We start from the raw sequence: 26,522 nt of genomic DNA on the forward strand, positions 1-26,522 counted from the left end.
ACAGTGGCGTGGGGGTGCATTTAACATTGTAAGCACCTATTAAGGTGCTTATACAATTAAAGATTGTATACAGTATACAATTTAAAATTGCATCTCATTGCATTGTATGCCATTGTATGCCATATACAATGGTATACAATTTTAAATGGAATACAATGCCATGTGACTGAATATCGTGGGCGCCGTGATAATACACAAGTACCGATTGTTTATAGCAACAATGAAACAGGCAATATAACATGTGTTTAAATATATATTCTTATAACTGTCAAGGTTGTTAATTTTGTAGTTTGAGATTAAGTGCCAGCAATAAATATGTACTAAATGATGTACATTGAGGTTAATTTGCTAAACAGCTATTTCTTGGGGCTTATAAAGGATTTTCTCTTTTCAAACACAAGCTAGCTTCTAACATTCTCAACATATCTGCAATGTTGTACATAAACAGAACTGCCTTATACAAACAGCGATTCTGCATTATACAGTATCTAACTATTTTTTATCATCTCTAGGTATGCCTGGTTGATCTGCTAAATTGCCCAAGGAGCCATGCAGCCAAATGGGATGCCCAGGACTGTGGTGCCATATATATGTAGGTTGGATCAAAATTGTCGAATATGAGGGCATTCCCAAAAACAATGCATTATATCGGCCTCTGTGGCAAGACATTTGGTGCAACCTGCTGTGTCAGATCTGATCTAAAATCTGAAAAATGAACTATACCTTTTGTGCTACGGCATGGTTTGTCCCGATGTACAGTTAAGCTGGGTACACATCTATACAATCCCTGTTTTCTTGCGAGCGTTCGATCGACCATACATGCGACAGACCGTCCACAAACACCAGCCGATACGCGCGTACACACCTGCACAATTTTACTTGCGACGTCTGATCTACTCCCGTCCAAACAGTCGCAAGAAAAAAATTGTACCACCGTACACACACTCTCGATTTGGGCTATTGACACGTCATATATAAACAAAATATCCTAATGGGCTGGGTTAAGGGCATACTTATAGCAAACCACTATATAGACGGGGTACGCGGAAATTAGTCAGCCGGCAGGGTGACTAGGGCAAACTGCTATATAGAAGCGGTATGCATCTAAATTAGTCAGCCGGCAGGGTGACTAGGGAAAACTGCTATATACTGTAGAAGGGGTACGCGTCTAAATTAGTCAGCGGGCAGGGTGACTAGGACAAACTGCTATATAGAAGCGGTATGCGTCTAAATTAGTCAGCGGGCAGGGTGACTAGGGCAAACTGCTATATAGAAGGGGTATGCATCTAAATTAGTTAGCCGGCAGGGTGACTAGGGCAAACTGCTATATAGACGGAGTACGTGTCTAAATTAGTCAATCTGCCGGCTGACTAATTTAGACGCGCATCCCATCTGTATAGCAGTTTACCATATGTCTGGCCCTAGTCACCCTGCTGGCTGACTAATTTACAGGCGTACCCCATCTACAGATGTAACGTGTAGAGAGAGTTAGATTTGGGTGGGGTGTTGGGAAACTGAAATCTAAATTGCAATGTATAAATAATGCAGCCAGTATTTATTCTGCACAGATACAAAATAACTCACACAAATCTAACTCTCTGCACATGTTACATCTACCCCACCTGCAGTGCACATGGTTTTGCCTATTTTGAGAACAAATTTGTACTGCGATCAAATCTGAATAAGGGCCTATGTCTGTTCGGGATGCAGTTAAGATCCCGGCGGTCGGGATCCCGGCGTTCAGAATCCCGACGCCGGAATCCCGACCGCCGAAATGCCGACACTTTCTCCCTCCTGGGGTGTCCACGACACCCCTGGAGGGAGAATAAAATAGCGTGCCGAGCGTAGCGAGGCACCGGGCCCGCTGCGTGGCGAGCGCAGCGAGCCCGCAAGGGGGGACGATCCACGTCCCCCCCTTGTCGGCATTTCGGCTGTCGGGATTCCGGCGTCGGTATTCTGAACGCCGGGATCCCGACTGCCGGGATTCAATACTGAATCCGTCTGTTCCATCATTTGCCATAAGGCCATGACTTGAATCATTGGGGGAAGTCCCCTACAAATACTGAATTGTGGGCACAGTTTGACGTGAGAACATTGCGCAACTCTAAAATTAGACCACATTTCTGGTGGGTCCTAGTAGCTCCATGTTTAGTTTACATATGAGTATACACAATAATATAAAAACACAGTAAACAAATAATGCAATTGCTTGGCTTACTTGTTTACTTAATTGCCTTCCTCGATGGTCCGGTGCTCATCAAATTCATTCAACAAGCAAGCTAAAATGATACACTTAATCCAAAACTATATTTTATAAATATAGATAATATTATTTTATTATGCGACGCACAAGGGGATCTCTAAGGTACATAACTGTGTTTTAAAATCACTGATTTGCTAAATATTTTCTAGCAGAATAACTACCATTGGCACAGCAGGTGCAACACAATGAGCTCAATCTACCTTCAGGGACTATTACATGCAGCAAATTGATCATAGAATTATATTTTGACACTCTAAAAATGCATCTGGGGGCAAAATTATATTTTTGCACCTGGGGCACTGTGATAACACAATGTGATTTAAAGACTCGTGACCCCTAAGAAACGTCCAATCCTGTAGTTCTATATTAAAATTCCAGGTTTATTAAAGTCTTGGCATTCTGGAGCTGCTTAGCAGAACATTCTTGGGATCTATCCAGAATCATTTAAGTACAAAGGAGTGTGCGCAGATAATAAAAGCAGGTCACAATAAAAGAAGGGCAAAGTATTTAACTTAAAGCTTTAATAGGGAGAGAGCGGGTGGAGTGTGGAGTGGGCAGAGTTTGCGGTGGGGGGGTTGGCGTAGATAAATACCAAAGTTTCTCCTTGCAAAGAAGAGGGTATTTTATCTATGTCATACTCATACACTCCAAATGGAATCCAGTTCTCTAGAAGACACACATAAAGCCAATGACATGCAATGTCGTTCTTCATGCTTGTACCTAAAAGCTCTTAAATTTGAAAAACACTCAAACGCACAAAGTGCAGCATGAAAATGCTGGTTAATGCGGATTCTTTTCCAAACTGGGGAAATAGCATGGCTGTATTTATATCTCAAAAAAGTCATCAAAAATTGCATATTGTGCCCTTAATGTGCATCATACTTAGTGTGAACCTTTCATTAGTCTGTTGAAAAAAGACCACACATTCAATAATTTGAAGCAAAAGGTTAATGGTGTTATTACAACTATTATGCCTTTTAAAATCATTATCCTCTTGTATTTGTATGTGTGGATTACCTTCACCTTTCTCTGAACCCACTTTACCAGCTGTTTGCCTCAGCCATAAAGTTTTCTGAACATCATCCAAGGGATAGGATAAATGCCACGTTTTATCAATCAAGCCTTGGGGGATATTCAGCTTCCCAGAACCCTAGGACTACGAGGAGCTCATTGCAAAGTTCCTATTTTGATTTTTAAATTGGTCATCAGTGAAATACTTACTTAATGTCAACGCACAAATTGATGCATTGGAAAGAAAGCCAGGAAAGTGATGTGCAGTGCAGAAAGTTGCCCGGGTCTTTACTGGAGTATTGTTTAAACATGGAATGAATTTTGAAAGCTAAGACTTATGTAATCTACAGGTAAGTACATATACTACATAGGACCTATATATATATATATATATATATATATATATATAAAAAAAACAATCTGGACCTCGTCTTGCGCTAAAGAGTTTTACTATTAGCTGCTACTCCGATAAGACTCCCCTGTTAGTGAGAGTCTAGCAACAAGTACAAGAAAAAGAATTTATCGGAGAGCGCTTGACTTAGTACCACCTAGTCACTCTTGTAATAATTTACTGAATAAAGCAACAATCACATTTATATTGACAGTTCTTTGTCCCTTTCCCGAATAATACGTGGAATCCGTTCAAGATAAAAGTTCTTTATTGAAACCCTATATATATATATATATATATATATATAAACAGTAGAGTTAGATTGAGGGACCTGGGGGGACCCCCAAAGAAACAGGCGGCACTCGATCAGCTGGATGGGTAGAATCCAAATTTTATGTGCAAAGTTTTTAAAAGAATACAAGCATGTCTGCAGACATGCTTGTATTCTTTTGAAAACTTTGCACATAAAATTTGGATTCTACCCATCCAGCTGATCGAGTGCCGCCTGTTTCTTTGGGGGTCCCCCCAGGTCCCTCAATCTAACTCTACTGTTTGTATACCCATCCGAGGAAGGCACCGTGGCATATACCTCAGTGAAGAGAGTGCCAGTCAACCCTATAGATTATATATATATATATATATATATATATATATATATATACTTCCATAATTTATTAGAGAGGTCAATATTTTAATTTTTATACTTTCTATAACTGTTACATCAATATACTTGCGTCCATCCCACATGATCACAACTTTAAATAAGAAATCCTCGCTAATAATAAGCCCCTTAAAAGTGTTTATGTATGCTGTCAATAATTCTTTCCATAACCCTAGATTATTGAGATAATTGTACTATAGTAAGATTATCCATTGTTTTACCATCTTTAAATGCAAGAATGGCAGGGAGTGAATGGGAGAGTGGTACGACCAATCTTAAAACACAACCCCTTAACTGTGACTTATAATTGGTCCTCCTGCTTACAGAGAAGTCTCAGTTCTGGGTCACATTGAAAAATGAAATTGTTGAAGTGCAGCTTATAAAATGGACTAAAGATTTATCTATGCAATCTGTCTGCTAGGAACAAAAATCTGGTAATATATGGGAGGAAATAAAAGTTGAACATTTGCACACAAACGTTGAAAGAAACAAAAATGCTCATTCCGACAAATTTGTTAAATCCATTTGATTTAACAAATGTATCCAGACAATCAATTTTGTCCATTTTCTAGTTTCCAGTGTTTTGGGGCAAATGGTTCATTTGCTCCCATACAATACCTCCTATACATTATCAGATTTTTGTTACCACAAGACAGATTGAACAGATAATCTTTAGGTGTGTACCCAGCATAACAATGCAAAATGCAAACCACATGTGAACGTTATTTAAAAAAACACAAAGGGGGACATTTAATAGGATGAGAGATTCAGAAAGCGGGAGATTTGGTAAGAAATCTCCAGGTTTTTTTTTTAAACGGCAATCATTTACACCGCAAAACCAGTTTGATTTTGCCGTGTAAATGATTGCCGCTTTAAAAAAAACCTGGAGATTTTCTACCAAATCTCTCACTTTCTGAATCTATCATCCTATGTTTGCAAATGCAACCAACCTCAGTGCTTTTCCATTAATTTCAATGTCTGATTAATTTCATTGAAGTCTCCTGCATACAAACTTCACTTAAATGAATGGGCTCTTGAAATGAATAATCAAAGATTTAATAGTAAGTAAAAAAAATAAAAAAATACAAATATGCAATAATGAAACACTCAACAGCAGTATATACATATCTTGGGGCTGATACTATTGTTGGCTGAGGGATTTGAGTATAATATTTCCCTGCTATAGTGGAAACAAGCCACTAGCTAGAGAGACCATTGCGTGGCATTACATGATATGAGGTGAGGCATTTGCAGGGGAAAAGTTTATCATCCAGACAGCATTTATAAGCAGGCACAGTTTTTACTTTAACTCTTGGGGTGTGGCTCTTTATTGTATTTACATGTACAGTATTTATTGATTTATATATATACATTATATTTTTTAAATACACTTTTAATCAACAGTTATCATCATCAACTGATTGGTGATGACCAGTTTATGAGGCAAGTCTATTTCTACTTTCGATCCCTGGGATTGAATCTGCATCAACACGCTTCGATTCAATTCAAAGACATTTTCGATTGAATTTCAATTCGATTGTGCTTCTATAAGCAAAATTGAATTGAAAATTACCCTGTATCAAAGCATGTCTACGGAGCATATCATTAACCTTCTGAGTAACTATATTGTCGCACAACATTGGAGCTATTGCTGTCAGAGGTGGATTGGGAACTAAAAGTGGCCCTTGAAAAATTTCTAGAAGTGGCCTCACGTGGGCGGGAACAAAATCAAATGTAGGAGTAACCCATGCCAAAATAGGCAGAATGAATACATTCTTATGCCTGTGCAGAAGCCATTTGTTTACTTATGTATTATGTGGGCTCCCATGTTAAATGCACCCCATTTTTTCATACACCTACTATCCAACTACGCATGGAGTTGATTTTATATAGTGTGGCGAGCGCAGCGAGCCACCGCGCCCGAAGTGTGGCGAGCGGACGCGGTCTCATAAGAAAAACGGGAGCCCAGATATTACAAGTACCGCCATTTGTTTCATTATAGTGGTCCTCAGACTTTTAAGCTTCTGTGAAAAACCCCAAACCTCCACATTTCATATAATACCCCCAACTATCCTTACTGAGACTGAACAGAGACCCAAATCCTCCATCAATCATAAAAAACTCAATAACATAATCCCCTGAATATCAAAAATATCCCCACCGCTCCCCCAGTGGAGCCCAGAAACACCCCAGATTTTTTTACACCCCAATATAGCACCTAATCCTGGCCCTTTAACAAATGTCACACAGAATAGAGATGGGCATTCACCTTAGATGAGAATTTGCAGCATTGGGTGATCTGTGAACTGGCAAAGGTTGTATGTGTGAGTGTTTAAGGGGAACAGGGCCACTACTCTGTGTAGGGCCAAATCTTTAAAATAAAAAGTCACTGGCTGACAGATGCACTCATTGAAATCTTTCCTGTAGGGTCTATGGCCAACCTTCCCCCGATAACTGTCAATTACTTTGTGACTATGGGGGTTATTTTGGTTCACTCTTTCTGACAAATTCCTTCTTAGATGGACATAACCATGTGCACTGCAGGGGGGCAAATGCAACATGTGCAGAGAGAATTAGATTTGGGTGAGTTATTTTGTTTCTGTGCAGGGAAAATACTGACTGCTTTATTCTTACACTGCAATATAGATCTCACTTTGAAGTAAAACCCCCACCCAAATCTTACTCTCTCTGCACACGTAACATCTGCCCCACCTGCAGTGCACATGATAGTATTTTCAGATCAATGTAATCAAGTTGTTTATTGATTTAAAGTGACCTGCTATCAAAATAAACTTTGTGATCTAAATTTCAAGGCAAACAAACCTCAAAGTACAGAGGCAAAAATCCCCTGCTAAAGACCTCCTGAAGGGGAAATAGAGGCGGGACTTTGGGGGGTGGGGGAAGGGGATGACTGTCTGTTAATTTGTGACCTTTGATCACACCACATTGAGGTAATGGAGCAAAATTGATACTCCGAGTCAGAGAGAGAGAGAGAGGTCAGGCAGAGAGAGAGAGAGAGAGAGAGAGAGAGAGAGATCAGACACAGAGAGAGGGGCTGGAAAAGGCAGGGTCAGGCAGAGAGATACAAAGAGAGGAGGGGGAGAGAGAGAGGGAAGAGAGACAGGAGGTGAGAGAGACAGTGTCAGGGATAGAGAGAAGGGGCTGAGGGAGAATGGGTGTCAGGGATAGAAAGAGAGGGGGTGAGAGGTATCAGAAAGAGAGAAAGGGGGATGTTAGAGAGAGTTATGATGGGGCGGTCAAGCAAGAGAAATAGAGAGAGAGAGGAGGGGTCAGGCACAGATAGAGAAAAGAAGTGATAGGGTAAGAAAAGGGGGAACAGGCACAGAGAAAGAGAGGTGGTGAGAGGGGGATTAGGCAGAGAGAGAGGTTGGGGTTGGGCAAGAGACGGGTAAAAAAAGAGAGGAGGTCAGGCAGATAGAGAGAGCGGTGAGAGAGAGGGGAGGTTGGACAGAGAGAGTGAGAGGGGGATCAGCCATATAGCGAGAGGGGGGTCAGGGAGAGAGCCGGGGAGCGAGAAGGGGGTCAGGCAGAGAGAGATCTGAAGGGAGATCTCCCCCCAACCCACCCCTGGTGTACTGCAGGTTAGGAATATACAGCTACAAGAAAATATACAGCCGCCAACAGCCCTCAACTTAGAGCTCCTGTCGGAGCTGGGTGCCAGGATCCAGGGCGCGGAGCTACAGTCAGCGGCAACACTCCCTGTGGTCCACAATTGTCTGTGTTCCTCCAGTGCTCCTGATCATGTGTGGTGTCCCTGTTTTCTAATATATGGAGGATTTGATGCACATACTGGACACCAGCTTCATGCTCTCATAGGAGGGAAGGGGTTACAGGAGTCATAATGTAATGTGCTTGGTGTTAATGGACAGCAAAGCCCGATAACCAGGCTTTGGGTTATAATGCCCCATAAACTTAGGACAGCCTCAGGCAGTTACTCAGGAACTCTCGGGTCCACAGACAAGCGCAGAGACATGGTCAATAAAGTTGCTTGGAGCGTGGCAGGATCCGAGACCCGAGGATGCGCAAGGAGGCTGGCTGCTATAAGAAGGGAGCCGTTAGCCTGGTGGCGCAGTTCCCCCGGAGTTTGACAAGGAAGGCAGAGCCGTGCAGCTAGAAGCGGTGCTGGAGTGAGCGGAACCTGTGCTTACCGGAGAATCCTGAAGCGCGGCTAGTCTAGGCTGTGCTGGAAGACGGGAGTCCGGTGACCAGGGTGAGGAAGCGGCCGCGACGTCATCGTTAAGGAGGCGTCATCTTGGGGGCGGAAGTGGAGGCGGAGTCTGGAGGCCGTCAGGTGTAATGGAAGAAGTCTGATGAGAGCTGCAATACGGAAACCGGGGAGTGGTGAGTGATCAACCCTGCCCCGCTACTCTGTTACAGCCCTGTCGCAATAAGCACCTCCCAGAAATGCCTACAGTACAGCCTGCAATAATAAACATACTCAGCTGGGCTTGCAGTCATAGCACCACCCGTCAGTATCAAGCACCTCCCAGAATCGCCCACAGTACAGCCTGTAATAATAAATAGGCTCAGCAGGGCTTACAGTCATAGCACAGCCCGGCAGTATCAATCACGGCCAGAAACGCCTACATTGGTGGCCGAGCCCTGCAGTAATTATGAGGCTCTGGAATTCCTACAATGATAATACTTAGTCAGCATGGGCTAAACCCTGCGTAGGAGGGCAGGGGATGCCCCAATTCAAAGTGACAGGTCTCCACAGAAGCAAGGGCGAAACCCGGCGTAGGTGGCCAGGGGAATCCCTAGTAAAATTTATACTACTGAGCAGTTGTGGAGGGACAGTCACTGGCTTTTGAGCCCATAGAGTCTTATCTGAAAGGTGGTCAGTAGGGACAGCTCAGCAGGCGACTTTGTAACCGCAGTCTAAAAGGAAATCTACCGTTAGGACATAGTTAGCCGTGCTGCAGTAATTTCGGCTAAGAGATTGGTCGCTGTAGACAACTCCAGCAGAGGACAATTTCCAGTACCGCGCAGTAAATTACTAGTGAGCCCTTAGGAGGGATATACTACGTCCTCAAGGCAGTCTGCAACCGTGTACGCTAAACAGCAGAGAACCCAGGAAACAGTGGATATCTAGCAAGTTGGTACGATATACGCCATAAACATTTAATTGCACTGCATAGTGAGTGGAACCGCAGACTTATGGATTCAGAGGCATAGTCCCACTACGACCCGCGGTGCAATTCGTTCAACGTACTCAGTGGACAGTGGCCACGGGAGGGAGGTTCTGTTGTAATAAGATAGCGCTTTCTAGTGTTTTAGGTCATGTATAGCATTATTGCACAATAATATATTAATAATCATTTAAGTTAATAGTTTTAAAGTTACATGAAACGGTGTTAAAGTGAAGTCCAGAATTCTGACCTAGTTAAAGTATACACATTGTATGCGTGTTCATGTTTGTATTTTTCTTATAGTATGTACGGTAAGTTAAAATATGTCTAATGTGTGGAGTGGAATAGAATCGGAATGGAGCCCGGAGGAATAAATTCCTGTTCCAGTACAATAAATTGATTATATGTTTGCAAAAGTGTCTATTGGTGTACTCCACTACCTGCCAAAACGGTATTGTCTGTGATTTATGAGTTGTAATAAATTCAGTTCATTGAATACTGTGTTGCTGTATTTAACCTGGAAAAGCAGAGACCATCAATCTCCATACTTACCTGACCTATGAAAAATCAAGAATTATTTAACCCGTACTCCAGAGTGGAAAACGATACTTACCAATTGCATCTAAAGTCACACATGTGGCAGACATACTGTAGATGTTCTCAAAGGTTCAATCGTGGGAGGTACACGTGTGGAGTGGGTATCTAGTACTGAGCTCAGCATAGCAAGGGACAGCAGGAACCAGTGGCGGACAATGGAATAGGTGCCCGGTGGCAACTGACTCCATTGGCTCCAGCAGTTCTGCCCCTGCTCATAAATTACTCAGCATTTAAGATAAAACACTTTCAGCATGAGCATATGTCTGGATACTTACTGCTAACCACCTAAGTGTTATCCTGTTTGTTTAATCTTCAAATTCCTGATTGCAGCAGGTTTCCCAGAACTGGAAGTGGGTGCTACAGTAGATCTGATCTGAAGAGATCATGCCAGGTGCATTTACTCTCAGTCGCCTAGACTCTGCCCACAGTGCACTCTATTTTTGTTCCCACCAGATAGATTGGACAGAAAATTCTTTAGGTGTGTTTCCAGCTCCAGTGTCAAGCCTAAGCCCACTTTTTCGCCAATGTCCAATACCACCAGTAGCAGCCAGTATTCAGTCAAATACCTACTGTCTCAGCAGCTTACACTACCACCAGTACAAAGTCTGGTGTGCAGCCTAAGATCTGCTACATCGATAGAAAGGGGGGAGGGAGAGAAAGAGAATGTGGAAGGAGAGAGCGGGAGGGAGAAACAGAGAGGGAGAGGGATAAAGAGACAGTGAGGGAGAGAGGGAGGGGAATGGAGGAGAGGAGAAGCAGAGGAGAGGGGGAGCATAGGAGAGTAGGGGGAGTGGAGGACATATGTAGGGGGGGGGGGGGAATGACCAATCTGCATGCAACAGTACAAGGTGCGTGCAAAAAAAAGTTAACATGGACTTGAGGGAAAGGGGTTTGGTCACAGCACACATTTGTGCCTCCTATTCATATTACATTACACAGGATTTATTTTGCACCACAGTAGAACCTCTTCTGTACAGTATTTGACAAAGCAGTACACCTTATACAAGGTATGCCACACCATAGTACACCTTATACACAGTAACCCACACAGTAGTAAACATAGAAACATAGAAACATAGAATTTGACGGCAGATAAGAACCACTTGGCCCATCTAGTCTGCCCCTTTTTTTAAACATGTTACCTCAAACCATATTTGATCCTTATTTTTTTATAAGGATATCAATATGCTTATCCCAAGCATGTTTAAATTGTACTACTGTATTTGCGTCTACCACCTCTGTTGGGAGGCTATTCCACTTATCTACTACTCTTTCTGTGAAAAAATTCTTCCTCACATTTCCCCTGAATCTTCCTCCCTCTAGTTTCAGTGCATGTCCTCGTGTTCTGTTGCTCCTCTTCCTGTGAAGAATGTCTCCCACCTGTACCTTGTTAAAGCCCTTGATATATTTGAAAGTTTCTATCATGTCCCCCCTTTCCCTTCTCTGCTCTAAAGTATACATATTAAGATATTTTAGTCTTTCCTGGTACGTTTTGTGATGTAGGCCATGCACCATTTTAGTTGCTCTTCTTTGTACAGTCTCTAATGTATTTATATCCTTCTGGAGATATGGCCTCCAGAACTGAACACAATACTCTAGGTGAGGTCGTACCAATGACCTATACAGTGGCATTATTACTTCTATCTTTCTACTGCTGATACCTCTCCCTATGCAACCAAGCATCAGACTTGCCTTCTTCATTGCTTTGTTACATTGCCTACCTGCTTTTAAGTCCCCTGAAATAGTGACACCTAGATCCCTCTCTTCCTCAGTAGTTTCCATTATAGTGCCATTTATACTATATTGAGTCTTTGGATTTCTGAGACCCAAGTGCATGATTTTGCATTTTTTGGCATTAAACTGTAGTTGCCATTCTCTTGACCATTTCTCTAATCTGCCTAGATCCTCAATCATTTGTTTTACCCCTCCTGGTGTGTCTACCCTGTTGCATACCTTTGTGTCATCTGCAAAAAGGCACATTTTACCCTCAATTCCATTTGCAATATCACCAATAAAGATATTAAAAAGCACCGGTCCAAGTACAGATCCCTGGGGTACTCCACTTGTAACCTTTCCCTCCTTTGACTGTACTCCGTTTACGGTACTCTTTACTTAGAAGGGCGCCCATCATGGCCATCTCGGGTATTGAATGCACTAAAAAATCGGGTGCGATGCGACCGACGAGATGCCCGAGATTTCCCATAGGGAACAATGTTAAATGTCTCAATTGACCCGATTTTCCTGTTCAATGCCTCAATTGACCCAATTTTTCCATAGGAAACAATGTTAAATGGGCCACAGAGGCCAAATAGGCACCCTGAAGTGAATAATGGCCACCCAAATTGTTAACGCCACCCCACGATCAACGTGGTACGCGTCCTACGACCTTTTCATACCCCCACTATCCACGTCGGCGTGGAGTTAAGAATAGAAAGTGTGGCGAGCGCAGCGAGCCACCGAGCCCGAAGCGTGGCGAGCGCAGCGCGCCCCGCGAGGGGACGCGGATACCTTCACAGGTATTCGCGTCCCCTCGCGGGCTTCACAGCTGTCCGCGTACCATCGTGGGGCTCGCTGCGCTCGCCACGCTTCGTGCTCGGTGGCACGCTGCGCTCGCCACACTTTCTATTCTCAACTCCACGCCAACGTGGATAGTGGGGGTATGAAAAGGTCGTAGGACGCGTACCACGTTGATCGTGGGGTGGCGTTAACAATTCGGGTGGCCATTATACACTTCAAGGTGCCTATTTGGCCTCTGTGGCCCATTTAACATTGTTTCCTATGGAAAAATCGGGTCAATTGAGGCATTGAACAGGAAAATTGGGTCAATTGAGACATTTAACATTGTTCCCTATGGGAAATCGCGGGCATCTCGTCGGTCGCATCGCACCCGATTTTTTAGTGCATTCAATGCCCGAGATGCCCGAGATTTTTTACTAACGATGCCCACGATCAAAATCGTGGGCGCCGTTCTAAGTAAAGAGTACCCCGTTTACTACAACTCTCTGTTTTCTGTCCTGCAACCACGCTCTTATCCATTCAACTATCTTAGAATCCAATCCCAAGCTTTCAAGTTTATTTAACAGTCTGCGATGTGGGACAGTGTCAAAAGCTTTACTAAAGTCTAGATAAGCTACATCTACAGCCCCACCTTGATCTATTACTTTAGTCACCCAGTCAAAAAAGTCAATAAGATTTGTTTGACATGATCTTCCCCCAGTAAACCCATGCTGTTTTGGATCCTGTAAATTGCTGGTTTTGAGATATTCTACAACTCTTTGTTTTAAGAGTCTTTCCATCAATTTCCCTACTACTGATGTAAGGCTCACTGGTTGATAGTTGCTTACCTCTTCCTTGCTTCCACTTTTGTGCAGTGGGACTACATTCGCTGTTTTCCAGTCCTCTGGGATTACTCCAGTAGCTAGTAACTGGTTGAATAATTCTGTTATTGGTTTTACCAGCTCCCCTTTAAGCTCTTTTAGTATCCTTGGATGTATCCCATCTGGCCCCATTGATTTATCCACTTTCAGTTTTGAGAATTCTGTGAGGACTTTCTCCTCTGTAAATGTACTTGTCTCTCCCTCAGTTTTCTGACTATACTTACAACTTAACTGTGGCCCCTTCCCCTCTCTTTCAGTAGTGAATACTGAGCAGAAATAATTATTAATATTATCTGCTATTACATTGTCCCCCTCAAGAAAACTTCCACTCTCTGTCTTCAGTCTAATTATTCCACTTTTTGTTTTTCTCCTTTCACTTATATACCTAAAAAAAGTTTCCCCCCCTTTACCCACTGACTGGGCCATTTTCTCTTCAGCCTGTGCTTTTGCACATCTGATTACCTTCTTAGCCTCCTTCTGTCTAACAAGATACACCTCTTTGTCCTCATTCTTCTGCGTCTGCTTAAATTTCTTAAAGGCCAACTTTTTTGCTTTCACAATACTTGCTACTTCTTTTGCAAACCACAATGGATTTCTTTTTCTTGTGTTTTTCTTAACTCTTTTGACACAAAGTAACACCACAGTCTTACCATTATATACAGTACACAACAGTAGAACACCTTATACACAGCATGCCACACTGTGGTGGTTTTTATTTGTGTAAGGGAGCAGTGAGATCAGGTGTAGGGAGTAGTGATAGTGAGTGTAGGGAGCAGTGAGGGCAAGTGTAGAGAGCTGTAAGAGTGAGTAAGTGTAGGGAGCAGTGATAGTGGGTGTAGATAGCAGTAAGATTAAGTGCATGAAGCAGTGAGGGTGAGGGTGAGGGTGGGTGAAGGTAACAGCCACAGCAGATGTAGGGAGAGCAATACCCCTCTTACACTAGAATCATAAGATGGACCTGTGATTTTTAACACAGGAATTTCCCTGGTTGGACCCAGCTTCAGAACTCATTATACCCTTTTACACCACCGCAAAAACCTGGGTTTTTGCCTCGTTGACATGGAGTACCTGAAAGAAAAATTCAGAGGAGGACCCGGATGGTGGGGCAGTGCAAATGGGTATCCCAGGTCATTCGACTCAGAGCCCGTTGACACCAATGTGGGAGCCCAACCTACCGACCGCAACATCCTGCAGTCAGTATGGAGGTTGAGCGGGGGGCGCCCACAGCCTCTGCTGCTGTCTGCTGTACTGCACACCTCCTCATCTGAGATGTTGTCAAAGGTTCAATCGTGGGAGGTACACGTGTGGAGTGGAGTGGGGATTCAGTATTGAATCCCGGCGGTCGGGATCCCGGCGTACAGAATCCCGACGCCGGAATCCCGACAGCCAAAATGCCGACAAGGGGGGGACGTGGATCGCCCCCCCCCTTGCGGGCTCGCTGCGCTCGCCACGCAGCGGGCCCGGTGCCTCGCTACGCTCGGCACACTAATTTATTCTCCCTCCAGGGGTGTCGTGGACACCCCAGGAGGGAGAATGTGTCGGCATTTCGACGGTCGGGATTCCGGCGTCGGGATTCTAAACGCCGGGATCCCGACCGCCGGGATATTAACTGCATCCCGTGGAGTGGGTATCTACTCCGTAAAAAACTGAGGCTTATTAACCCTGCCAGGTCAGAGGACAGCATGGATGTATCTGAGGAAAAAGGAGTGTTTAGTCTGGAAACAGAGTCTGCTTATCCTCCTGCATATTCTCAGAAGGTAATGAGGAAATGCAAATGCCAAAAAGAAACACACACATGTTTCACTTAGAGACGCCTGTTCAAGCAAAAATTTCTCTTTTCCAGGTATTGCCTGTGCTAGGAATAGCTCAGAGTACCTTAGCAGACCACATTCATCTGCCCACTGACGGCACATACAGTATTTCCTGCCCCTGACTGGCAGTATGCACAGGATCGTGCACATAGAGGGACCAGTCAGCTCAGAACGCAGTCCCCAGCTCGCTCTCATAAGGAGACAAGCTTACCCCCAGTAGACAGGGAGTCTGAGGAGGTGACAAGAACGAGAGGCGACTACAGCGACTAACAAAAGGCCTGTGTCACTTTAGCTGGAAAAATGCCCCCATACAGATAAGCTACTTAGGAAAGTCCAGTTTAGAGTAGCATATGCTGCCGATCCTCTATTATTCGTACTGGATAAGGCAGAAAAGGATGGGGTAATGGCAGGTTCCGTAGGGCTATGCTTATGATAGGACAAACCTTTGACTACCTAATGCCCACAGAACTTGCTGTCTATTGACTGCAGGCTTAACAGATGTAGCACCCAGACCTGTAGACATCCCCAACTTGGTAGACTCAGACCTTTTCAGGTTGACTTCATAGATTGAAACACGTTTCAGCAACAAATGCCTTTGTCAAGGATTAGTGATGGTGTAGTCCCATGCTGGTGGGCATGGTTATGGGGGGGGTGCTTGATCGGCTTTGAAGCTGGCATTATTTTTCTTGCAGTATTGTCATTATATTTTATCTTTCTTCCCTTATTTTATATATGTATGAACACCAATTGATTGTACCGATATTTGCATGTTTAAATTCCCTGTAACCTTTTGCATTGTAAAGTCTTTTTTAATGCCCACACCTGCCCATTATTCATTTACCAACCACGCCAAGCACAAAAGGGGTAGAGCGCTGCACTTAATCCACCGTTTAATTGCACAAACCGGACCGGTCATCCGGAAAGTGAAGCAGCTAACCCCGACCAACCAGGAACAGTGCGCAGGGACCAAAAAACCTGAACCTATCCAGAAGCAAGCTCATGCTAAATTGGGCAGCTCTCAGGCCAGAGAGCTTTTACTCCATTGTAAAGACCTTTGGTGTACCCCAGGTGGATCTATTTGCGACAACATCCAACAAACAAGTCCCTACCTTTGTGTCCAGAATCCACATGGACGCAATGTATTTTTCGTGGAGAGATCTATCTCTGTCTTACACCATCCCTGCTCCAGCCATGCTACTGTGGGTTCTCCACAAAATCAGGACAGAGAGGGTGTCTCAGATAATCCTAGTATACCTGGTTTGGCCCTCCAGAGTTTGGTTCCCATTGATCAACCTTCTCCGCAAGGGCCGAAACTCCCCTTGGGGATGTCCAGGGAATGCTTTCAAGAAACCCCAGACCTTCTGTAACAGCTTCCACAGTGCATGTGGATAGCGATCTTACTAGGCTGTTGACCATCCCAAATCTCTCAGCCTCCGCCTCAGCTTTGCTTAATGCTTGTCTTAGGCCTAGGACAAGATCCAAATATCAAACCATAATCAATGAGTTTCTTTCTTGGCATTCTACCCAGCTGCCTCCACCAACCACCTATTCTGAACCTAAATTGGATCTAGATTTTTTAGCCTCTAAATTAAAAAAATGCTTGGCTTCCACCACAATATGCTCATATGGTTCAGCATTATCACTCCTAATCCCAGGGTTTACGGAAAATAAACTATACCTCCGACTACTCAAAGGTATTTTCCTCTCTAGGCCACAATGTCCACAATATTCCACTACTTGGGACATCACCCCCTTTTTAGACATCCGCGCCACTATGGGGGAAATTTACCAATATGAAAAACCTAGTTTTTCGTATTGGTATTTCCCCTACGACTGCATACGACTGTTTCAGTCGTATGCAAAGTCGTGTTCCGGAGGGGGATGTACAAAGCAGTCATATACGACTGCTTTGTAACCCTCCGATTCGTATTAGCGGCACATATATACGGCCGCTAATACGAATTTTTCTAGCAGTCTGCACGGATCAGTCAGATCCGTGCAGGCTGCAGAGTGTAAAAAAAATAGAAAAATAAATAAATATTAAAAAAAAACGGCGTGGGGTCCCCCACACCGTTTTTTTTTTATATTTATCCCTTCCACATGGTGGACCTGTGGAAGGGATTTCCTTCCACAGGTCCACCATGGATTTTCTTCACACAGGACGCCGACCCCGGAGCCGCTGACACCGGAGCCAGCGACCTACCGACGGGATCAAGATAGGTAAGTATCAGTGTGTATGTGATGTGTGTATTAAACTTTTATTTAAAATTTGTGTCAGTGTGTTTTGTGTACTATTTTTTTAACTGTGGAACTACAAGTGCCAGCGGGCCCTTTAATGCCCAGCAGGCTGGGACTTGTGGTTCTCCAAGTCCCAGCTTGCGGGGGAGGCTTGCTGGCACTTGTAGTGCCACAGTAAAAAACAATAGTTTAATCTTTTTTTTACACTTGAATCAGCCCGATGCCCACCGCCCAGGGGCATTGGGGACAGCACCAGGCTTCAGCCTGGTCAGGTAAGTCCTGGAGGGGGGGGACCCCTTTATTGGGGGGGGTCCCCACTCCTCCAGGGCCCCTGGCCAGGCTGACTAGTCGGTAGGGATGAATGCTTTTGCCGGGGGGACTTGAATAAAAAGTCTCCCCCCGGCTGTGGCATTACCCTGCTGGCTGGTTTTGCCTGGGGCTGGTTCTTAAAATACGCGGGACCCCTACTCATTTTGTCCCCCGTATTTTGGGAACCAGCCCCAGAGCAGGAGCTTGGGGCTGGTTGTTAAAAATCAGGGAACCCCTATTTGTCGGGTTCCCTGATTTTTAATTACCGGCCCCGGCTCTGTCAGCCTGGTGCTGGTTTCGGCTGTGGGGGGGACCCCACGCCATTTTTTTATTTATTTATTTATTTATTTTTTATTTTTACACCGCAGGCTAAACCGAGAATACGACAGGAAAATGGTGTTCTATTTTTCTGCCGTATTTTCGTGGACAAAAGCAGCCGTATTTTCTATACGGCTGCTTAGTTAATCAGGAACCACCATTCTTTTGAATGGTGATTCCTGTCGTATCCTAACGGACTACGAATTGTTGTATTTTGGGGATAGAAAATCCCGAAAATACAAATTCGTAAAAAAAAGGTGTATTTGTCCCTACGAATACACCTTTTTTCTACGAATCCATTTTGGTAAATTTCCCCCTATATCACCATCGGCTGACATTTTCCGCCTTTAGAAAAAGCTAGCTTTGCTATTAACTCTCACCTTCACAGCCAGAGGGGCGGAGTTTTCCTTAATCCACATTTGCGAACCCTGGATGACCACAACATCATTTTACGAGGTCATACAAAGAAAAGTTCCATCTATACTCCTCTGGTGAAATTTGATCTGATAGTTCCTAGATAACTGCCTAACCAATTACCTGTCACTTGCGGCACCTCTGAGATCAGACATCTCAAATCTTTTTATCACAAGCCGAAAACCGCATCGTCCTGTCAGACCTTCGACTATCAGGGTCTGGATAGTACCCACGAAGCACCGCTCAGGAATTGACACCTACCTCTTTAAGGGTCACGCCCTTCGTAGAGCCACCGTTACTTCGACAGCAGCTAAAGGTGCTAAATCCATAATGCAATCTGCACGTTGGTCATCCTCTCAGACCTTCATTAGACACTATTGGAGACCTTCCGATTACCAGAGTTCCCTAGTCCTTATTTGGTCCAGTCCGAGATTGCCTGGATCTTGCTACTTTTCAGTTATGTTTCAATCTGTTACAACATTACAGTAAACATTCTTTATGCACATTTCAGTCTAGAGCCCTTTATTTTTATACGTTAAGTTACCTGTGATGTCTCTCATGTCATAACTCTCCCCAGTTCTATGGTGGATTGCCATCTGTGAGCTTCCGTAAAATATGACCTTAGGGAGGTGGGGCCTGACCTTCTATACAGTGGGTGCGTGAACAGTGCGCGCGCACGTGCGCGTGTGTCCTGCACCTCCCAGCGGCTCCTGCAGTACAGAATCCCTTTTTCTGGCTGTGTGAAGGTATATGAAGTTTTTTTATTTCACTATACCTTCACAGCGGCAATCTGGGGGCTTGCACATAACCCACCAGCTGTTGCTAGGTGGCAATCCTATTGCCTAGAACAAAGAGAGCTTGCAGATCATAGATTCCTGCAAATTAATGTATAGCCATGGCTATAAATACAGTACAGGCACACGCACACCATTCTATTCCTCTATCCTCTCCCTTGTTTAATGCTTACTAGTTCCATAAACACAGTACAGAAGGTTCACAACAAACTACTATAAAAATAAGTCTGTCGGATCCAGTTTCCAGGGAGCTTCAGTGTCACATTCCCTTCTGCAGTGCTGTATAAGGCACACGGGCCAGTGCTGGGATTGGTGAGTGTCACAAAGACATCACAAATGTTTGTGAGTGGGGAGGGGATTGGGCTGAGAATCACGGAAGTGTTTTTGTATGCGAGCTGTCTCTCTTAGAAATAGACACTGTATGTACTTATCAGCATGAGGAAGGATTGCACAGGGACCTGGCTGGAGAATCCCAGGGGTACAAGTTGATTAGATTATTTGGAACATTGCTGTTCTGTGGCAGACATTATCCCTGGATACCTGGGAGAGTTGCAGCTATGCTTAGCCTGAGACATATCTACGTGATGAGCATATGCTCCCCCAGCCTGCGACATTGCGCCCTGCAGTGTGGCCAGTTCCTTACAGACCTGTTCTGCACACTGTGTTTCGATGACAGCCTGCAGTGACATACACACACCTGCCACCTGTTGCTCCCACTGGAATCCCCAAGAGCATTATATTGTGTGATTAGCTCCTATTACTGTGCATAGTTGTTGTAGTGTTACAGTGTAGAAGCTGCTGTGCTCGATTGGGTGCAAGTCTCTCTGCTGCGTTCTGCCCCTTAGGAGTTCCGAAGACTTTTATCTTTGGGTGAAACTTTGCTCATTCAACCAGGGCTTGCATAACTTGTTACAACCATGAGACATTTTGTTGCATAAGTATACATGCCCCCGTACTGCTCTGGGAAAATGATTGGGGCATGTACAATGAACATTGTTCTTGAGAATGAGGGAGAAAATGGCTACTCTGCAGGTGATTCTGTATCTGGACAGGTGATTCTGGAGATGCCAGAGGATATTCATGTATTAGGCCTTCACCTGTACGCACATGGTGGTGCAGTAGTGTCCTTTACACCAAGGCGAGGAGGAGAGAGACAAAATGCACCATTTGCAGGAGAATATGTGCAGTACCTTAATGAGGAAGTTACCTTACTGGCTGCATCCACAGGTGAGGGCATCAGTACCTGGTTTGGGTGCAATGGATAAAGGCAGTGGTACCAGGTGCGGGTATCAGTACCAGGTTTGGGCACCACAGGTGAGGGCATTAATACAATGTCAGGCACCACAGCTGAGGGCAATCTGTGCAGTTGGCTGGTGAACAACATTTGGTTATTAGGGTAAAAATATTTTTCTGTAATGCAAAAGAGATGAAATTATACACAGTAAAAAGTTTCCTAATTCTAATTAAAGATGTAATACACCTCACTTTGGGCCTTATTTTGGTTCATTCTTTGTGACAAAATTCTTCTTAGATGGACAAAACCATGTGCACTGCAGGGGGGGCAGATGTAACATGTGTAGAGAGAATTAGATTTGGGTGAGTTATTTTGTTTCTGTGCAGGGAAAATACTGACTGCTTTATTTTTACACTGCAATATAGATCTCACTTTGAAGTAAAACCCCACCCAAATCTAATTCTCTCTGCACAAGTAACACCTGCCCCACCTGCAGTGCACATGGTTTTGCCCATCTAAGAAGGATTTTGTCAGAAAGAATGAACCAAAATAAGGCCCTTTAAGAGCAATCAACATGGCAGCTCCCAGTCAGAAAAAGGTACAGCTTTAGGGAGCACTCCCCACTGGGAATTTTTGGGGGGAGCACTCCCTAAAAAGAAAATCCCACTAGGTTTCCCAGGGACAACAGCTGCTGCCTGGCCCTGCCCCCGGCAACATGGCTGTGTGCGGCACTGCCTGGCAAGAGGGAGCGCAGGCAGTGGCACTCCCAAGAATTTTCTGGGTTTGGCAGTCTCCGTTTTGGAGCACAGCCCGGAAAATTCTCGGGAGTACCAGGGAAGGAGTTAATATATCTCTTTTAGGACAGCATGAATAATTGCATATCAGTATAATGGGTGGCATCCAATTGTTTTTTGAAGCTTTTAACAATGAGTGCCCAACAGAGCAATTCAATTGTCTTTGGATGCCTATTAGTTTTTGTGCTTATCGTGCCTGAAACCAAAAGGTGTAGCCACATAAAGTAGCTACAGTCGGTTAAAGTCCTGATTAGAGCACGAAACCACTGATTCTGTGATAAATTCTGGCAATAACCTCAGGATGATGCTAGCAAAAATATGAAAATATGTGCACCTGTGGCATTTGCACCAGATTGGAGCAACAATTGAATTGCAGGTAACCATTGTCGGGTGTACAGTACATTGGTTATTGCTGCATGTCTATCTCAGGGCAGTTTTTTGTGCATTCTACTTTGTGTTCAAAGTAACAAAGTGTATGTTTAGATATTTTACACAATGCAGGCAGGGGGACTGACAGATCTAGACATTTGTAGACAATCAGTGGCTTATGTTTGTCGCAGGTGCCTGAAGGCAAGATAAATATTAGTGCCCCCCCCCCCCCCCCCCATACACACACACACCACCTTATATAAATATATTTATGTCTCAGTGATGTGCTGTGACGACTGTGTACAGGGAGGCACTGTCACTCACCATGGCCACCACTAAGGGCAGTATTCAATGAGAAAATTCTCTGTGCATGGAGAGCGTTTTATTTCGCTCTCCATGCACTCTCCGTGTTTTTGCGGAGATTCTCCATGTTTGGAGATTCTCCGTCACGGCATTTTATCCACTATTCAATGTGGCTGATGCTCGCCGCCACTCGCGGAGAGTGTTAACCCCTGCAGCATCCGCGGCAGGGAGCTTTCAGGGAGCCGGGGGACGGAAGCAGCCAGAGAGATTAAAGTCTCCCTGGCTGCTCCAGAGGAATGTGGAGGGGAGGTGGGCTCCCCGGGACCCAGGCAGCACAGGCTGCCCCCCCCTATAGCCAGCGGGGGACCCAGTATTCACTGCACCCGATCGTGCATATTAACGATCGGGTGCAGTGAATATATGAATATCTAATGAGCGGCTCGAGCGCTCCGGCCCCCTGCTGGCTGCACTGTGTAAAAAAAAAAAAAAAATTAAAAAAAAATATTTTTTTAAAAAATAAATATCATTTAAAAGCATGAATGAATAAAAATAACATGCCCCTTCACAGAAAAAAAAAACCTGATTTTTTACACCAAAATTAAAAAAAAAAACTTTTAGTTTAAAAGTTCACATTCCAGCTCCCCATCAAAAGATGGAGAATTGCTACACGGAGAGACACAGAGAAAATCACTTAGAAAGACGGAGAATATTTCACATTGAATAGGGTTGCTCGCTTTTGGAGAGCAAAATGCTCCGTCCAAGGCGAACAAAGCATAAATTCTCCATAAAACACGGAGAATTTTTCTCATTGAATACTGCCCTAAGATGTACCAGAGAGTGGTGGGCCATATGACAAACAGCAGGATAGACGTCAAAGAATACAATGATTCGAAGGGGCTATTCAGCATTTGGCTTGGCCACAATGAGGAATAGAACATCATGTCAGCCATTTGCCTAGTATTTCCGCACTCCCATAGAGGTGCACAGGTAAATGATCAATAACGGCAAAAAAGTGCCAACAATCACAATGATGGCATTGCTACCAAGTCTTTCACTAAAATGTACTAGATTGTTCCCAGGGATAAAATAAAGTGTACAGTATAAAACAAGCCGGACACACTATGAAAAAATTTATTTGATTAAAACGTATTTCGCGAGATTAAACTTGAATTCATATATATATATATATATATATATATATATATATATATAGAAAGAGAGAGAGAGAGAGAGAAAGAAAGAGAGGGAGAGAGAGAGAACATTTTATAATGCCGCCTCCCACTGTACAGCTTTTATTTTCCTCGTTTGGGTCTCTAGCAGCATCAGGTTCCTGATCACAGTGGTGACCAGAGGCGTAGGGAGGGTGGAGCCACCGGAGCTCCTGCTCCGGGCGCCGATTGGTTGGCTGGCGCCGCCGGCCCGCCCCCCCCTCCGCAAATGGTCCCTGCTACTAGTGTGGCACTGTGGCGGGTACGCGTACGCCCGGGGCGGGCAGCGCCTGTGGCTGCCTTGCCCGGCGCCTGCCTCCCCTCCTGCCCAGGCTGCTCGCCCAGTCCCCGCCGCCAAGCGTCACGGGCGGTGAGGCCGGGCGGCGGGCTGACAGTCACCACCACGGCTGCCTGTGCATTGCTGCTGCTGCTGCCGGTCTGGCTTCCGGGCAGCGCAGGCAGCCAGCGACGTAGCAGCACTAGTGTGTGTGAGTGACAACAATGTCACACTCCTCCCAGCGACTCTGACCCCCTCCCTCCTCCCTGGCTACAGCAGCGCGTCATCACCAGCCTTCCCAAGCGCTGGCTGTAGCCTGGAGGAGAAGGTGTGTTGCTGGCTGCCGCACGTGCGATATTCAATTATTTAAGGTGGATAGATTTTTTTTTTTTTACAGCTAAACGTTATTAAAATAAACATAGTAAACTTGTTGTTTTGTTGGATATGTGGAGCCGGGGGGGGGGGGTGGGTGGTGGTGGTGGGGGTGGGGTGGGTGGGTGGTTGTGGTGTGTGGGGGGGGGGGGTTAGTGAATCTCTGGCTTCTGCTGCTGCCCTGGCCTGCTGTGCTGTATATAGCTTTATTTCTGCTGTATATATATTTAGCTATCTTTATTAATTTTTCTTTATTTACAGCTGTCAGCATGTTATATATAGCGCAACAGCTTCCTTTACAGTGTCTTAGCGCAGCAGATTCCGTTACAGTGTCTTATACAGCGCAGCAGATTCCGTTACAGTGTCTTATACAGCGCAGCAGATTCCGTTACAGTGTCTTATACAGCGCAGCAGATTCCGTTACAGTGTCTTATACAGCGCAGCAGTTTCCGTTACAGCGTCTTATATAGCGCAGCAGATTCCGTTACAGTGTCTTATATAGCGCAGCAGATTCCGTTACAGTGTCTTATACAGCGCAGCAGATTCCGTTACAGTGTCTTATATAGCGCAGCAGATTCCGTTACAGCGTCTTATAGGGGCGCAGCAGATTCCGTTACAGCGTCTTATATAGCGCAGCAGATTCCGTTACAGCGTCTTACATAGCGCAGCAGGTTCCGTTACAGCGACTTATATAGCGCAGCAGATTCCGTTACAGCGTCTTATATAGCGCAGCAGATTCCGTTACAGCGTCTTATATAGCGCAGCAGATTCCGTTACAGCGTCTTATATAGCGCAGCAGATTCCGTTACAGCGACTTATATAGAGCAGCAGATTCCGTTACAGCGTCTTATATAGCGCAGCAGATTCTGTTACAGCGTCTTATACAGCGCAGCAGATTCCGTTACAGCGTCTTATACAGCGCAGCAGATTCCGTTACAGTGTCTTATATAGCGCAGCAGATTCCGTTACAGTGTCTTATATAGCGCAGCAGATTCCGTTACAGTGTCTTATATAGTGCAGCAGATTCCGTTACAGTGTCTTATATAGCGCAGCAGATTTCGTTACAGTGTCTTACATAGAGCAGCAGATTCCGTTAGTGTCTTATATAGCGCAGTAGATTGCGTTACAGTGTCTTATATAGCGCAGCAGGTTCCGTTACAGTGTCATATAGCGCAGCAGATTCCGTTACAGTGTCTTACATAGAGCAGCAGATTCCGTTACAGTGTCTTATATAGCGCAGCAGATTCCGTTACAGTGTCTTATATAGCGCAGCAGATTCCGTTACAGTGTCTTATACAGCGCAGCAGATTCCGTTACAGTGTCTTATATAGCGCAGCAGATTCCGTTACAGCGTCTTATACAGCGCAGCAGATTCCGTTACAGCGTCTTATATAGCGCAGCAGATTCCGTTACAGCGTCTTGTATAGCGCAGCAGATTCCGTTACAGCGACTTATATAGCGCAGCAGATTCCGTTACAGCGTCTTATATAGCGCAGCAGATTCCGTTACAGCGTCTTATATAGCGCAGCAGATTCCGTTACAGCGTCTTATATAGCGCAGCAGATTCCGTTACAGCGACTTATATAGAGCAGCAGATTCCGTTACAGCGTCTTATATAGCGCAGCAGATTCTGTTACAGCGTCTTATACAGCGCAGCAGATTCCGTTACAGCGTCTTATACAGCGCAGCAGATTCCGTTACAGTGTCTTATATAGCGCAGCAGATTCCGTTACAGTGTCTTATATAGCGCAGCAGATTCCGTTACAGTGTCTTATATAGTGCAGCAGATTCCGTTACAGTGTCTTATATAGCGCAGCAGATTTCGTTACAGTGTCTTACATAGAGCAGCAGATTCCGTTAGTGTCTTATATAGCGCAGTAGATTGCGTTACAGTGTCTTATATAGCGCAGCAGGTTCCGTTACAGTGTCATATAGCGCAGCAGATTCCGTTACAGTGTCTTACATAGAGCAGCAGATTCCGTTACAGTGTCTTATATAGCGCAGCAGATTCCGTTACAGTGTCTTATATAGCGCAGCAGATTCCGTTACAGTGTCTTATATAGCGCAGCAGATTCCGTTACAGTGTCTTATATAGCGCAGCAGATTCCGTTACAGTGTCTTATATAGCGCAGCAGATTCCTTTACAGTGTCTTATATAGCGCAGAAGATTCCATTACAGTGTCTTATATGGCGCAGCAGATTCCGTTACAACAGCGTCTTATATATTTCAAATGTAACATGCCAACGCATGTTAGCCACGCCCCACAGGGGGGGGGGCGCAAAATATGTCCTTGCTCCGGGCACCATGGCACCTAGCTACACCGCTGGTGGTGACTCAACCATTGCTACCTTTGCCAGGAGACACTGTGTTTTATATGTACTGTAATACCCCTTTTACACCAAAATCCTGGATCCGACCCGGTATTTGGAACACGGTTCCATCAGGTCAGATACGGGATTTTGATCTGATTACACTGCGGTGCCGACCCACAGTGTAAACGGGGCCGGTGCTTGGTGATGACAACATCTTCATGCGCCAGGGCAGCCGATCACCACGCCGGGCCCTGAGCCACCGTGCTGGGGGCAAGACTAGCAACAAGGTAAGCTGCTGGGCTGCCCTCAACCTCTGTG

The 26,522-nt window shown here is 44.8% G+C and overlaps 1 protein-coding gene across 1 annotated transcript in view; it reads left to right on the top strand.

Moving 5' to 3' along the window:
• The first annotated feature begins 19,741 nt into the window (after window positions 1-19,741).
• Window positions 19,742-26,522, top strand: part of ARRDC4 (arrestin domain containing 4) — a 40,787-nt gene continuing 34,006 nt past the window's right edge. The window contains exon 1 of the mRNA XM_083184251.1: window positions 19,742-20,561. Within this exon, the coding sequence (XP_083040377.1) occupies window positions 20,279-20,561 (283 nt within the window). The 5' untranslated portion in view covers window positions 19,742-20,278. The remainder of the gene's footprint in view (window positions 20,562-26,522) is intronic.

The sequence above is a fragment of the Crinia signifera genome, chromosome 4 (assembly GCF_055691185.1).
Source record: "Crinia signifera chromosome 4, ASM5569118v1, whole genome shotgun sequence".
Classification (NCBI taxonomy): Eukaryota; Metazoa; Chordata; class Amphibia; order Anura; family Myobatrachidae; genus Crinia; species Crinia signifera.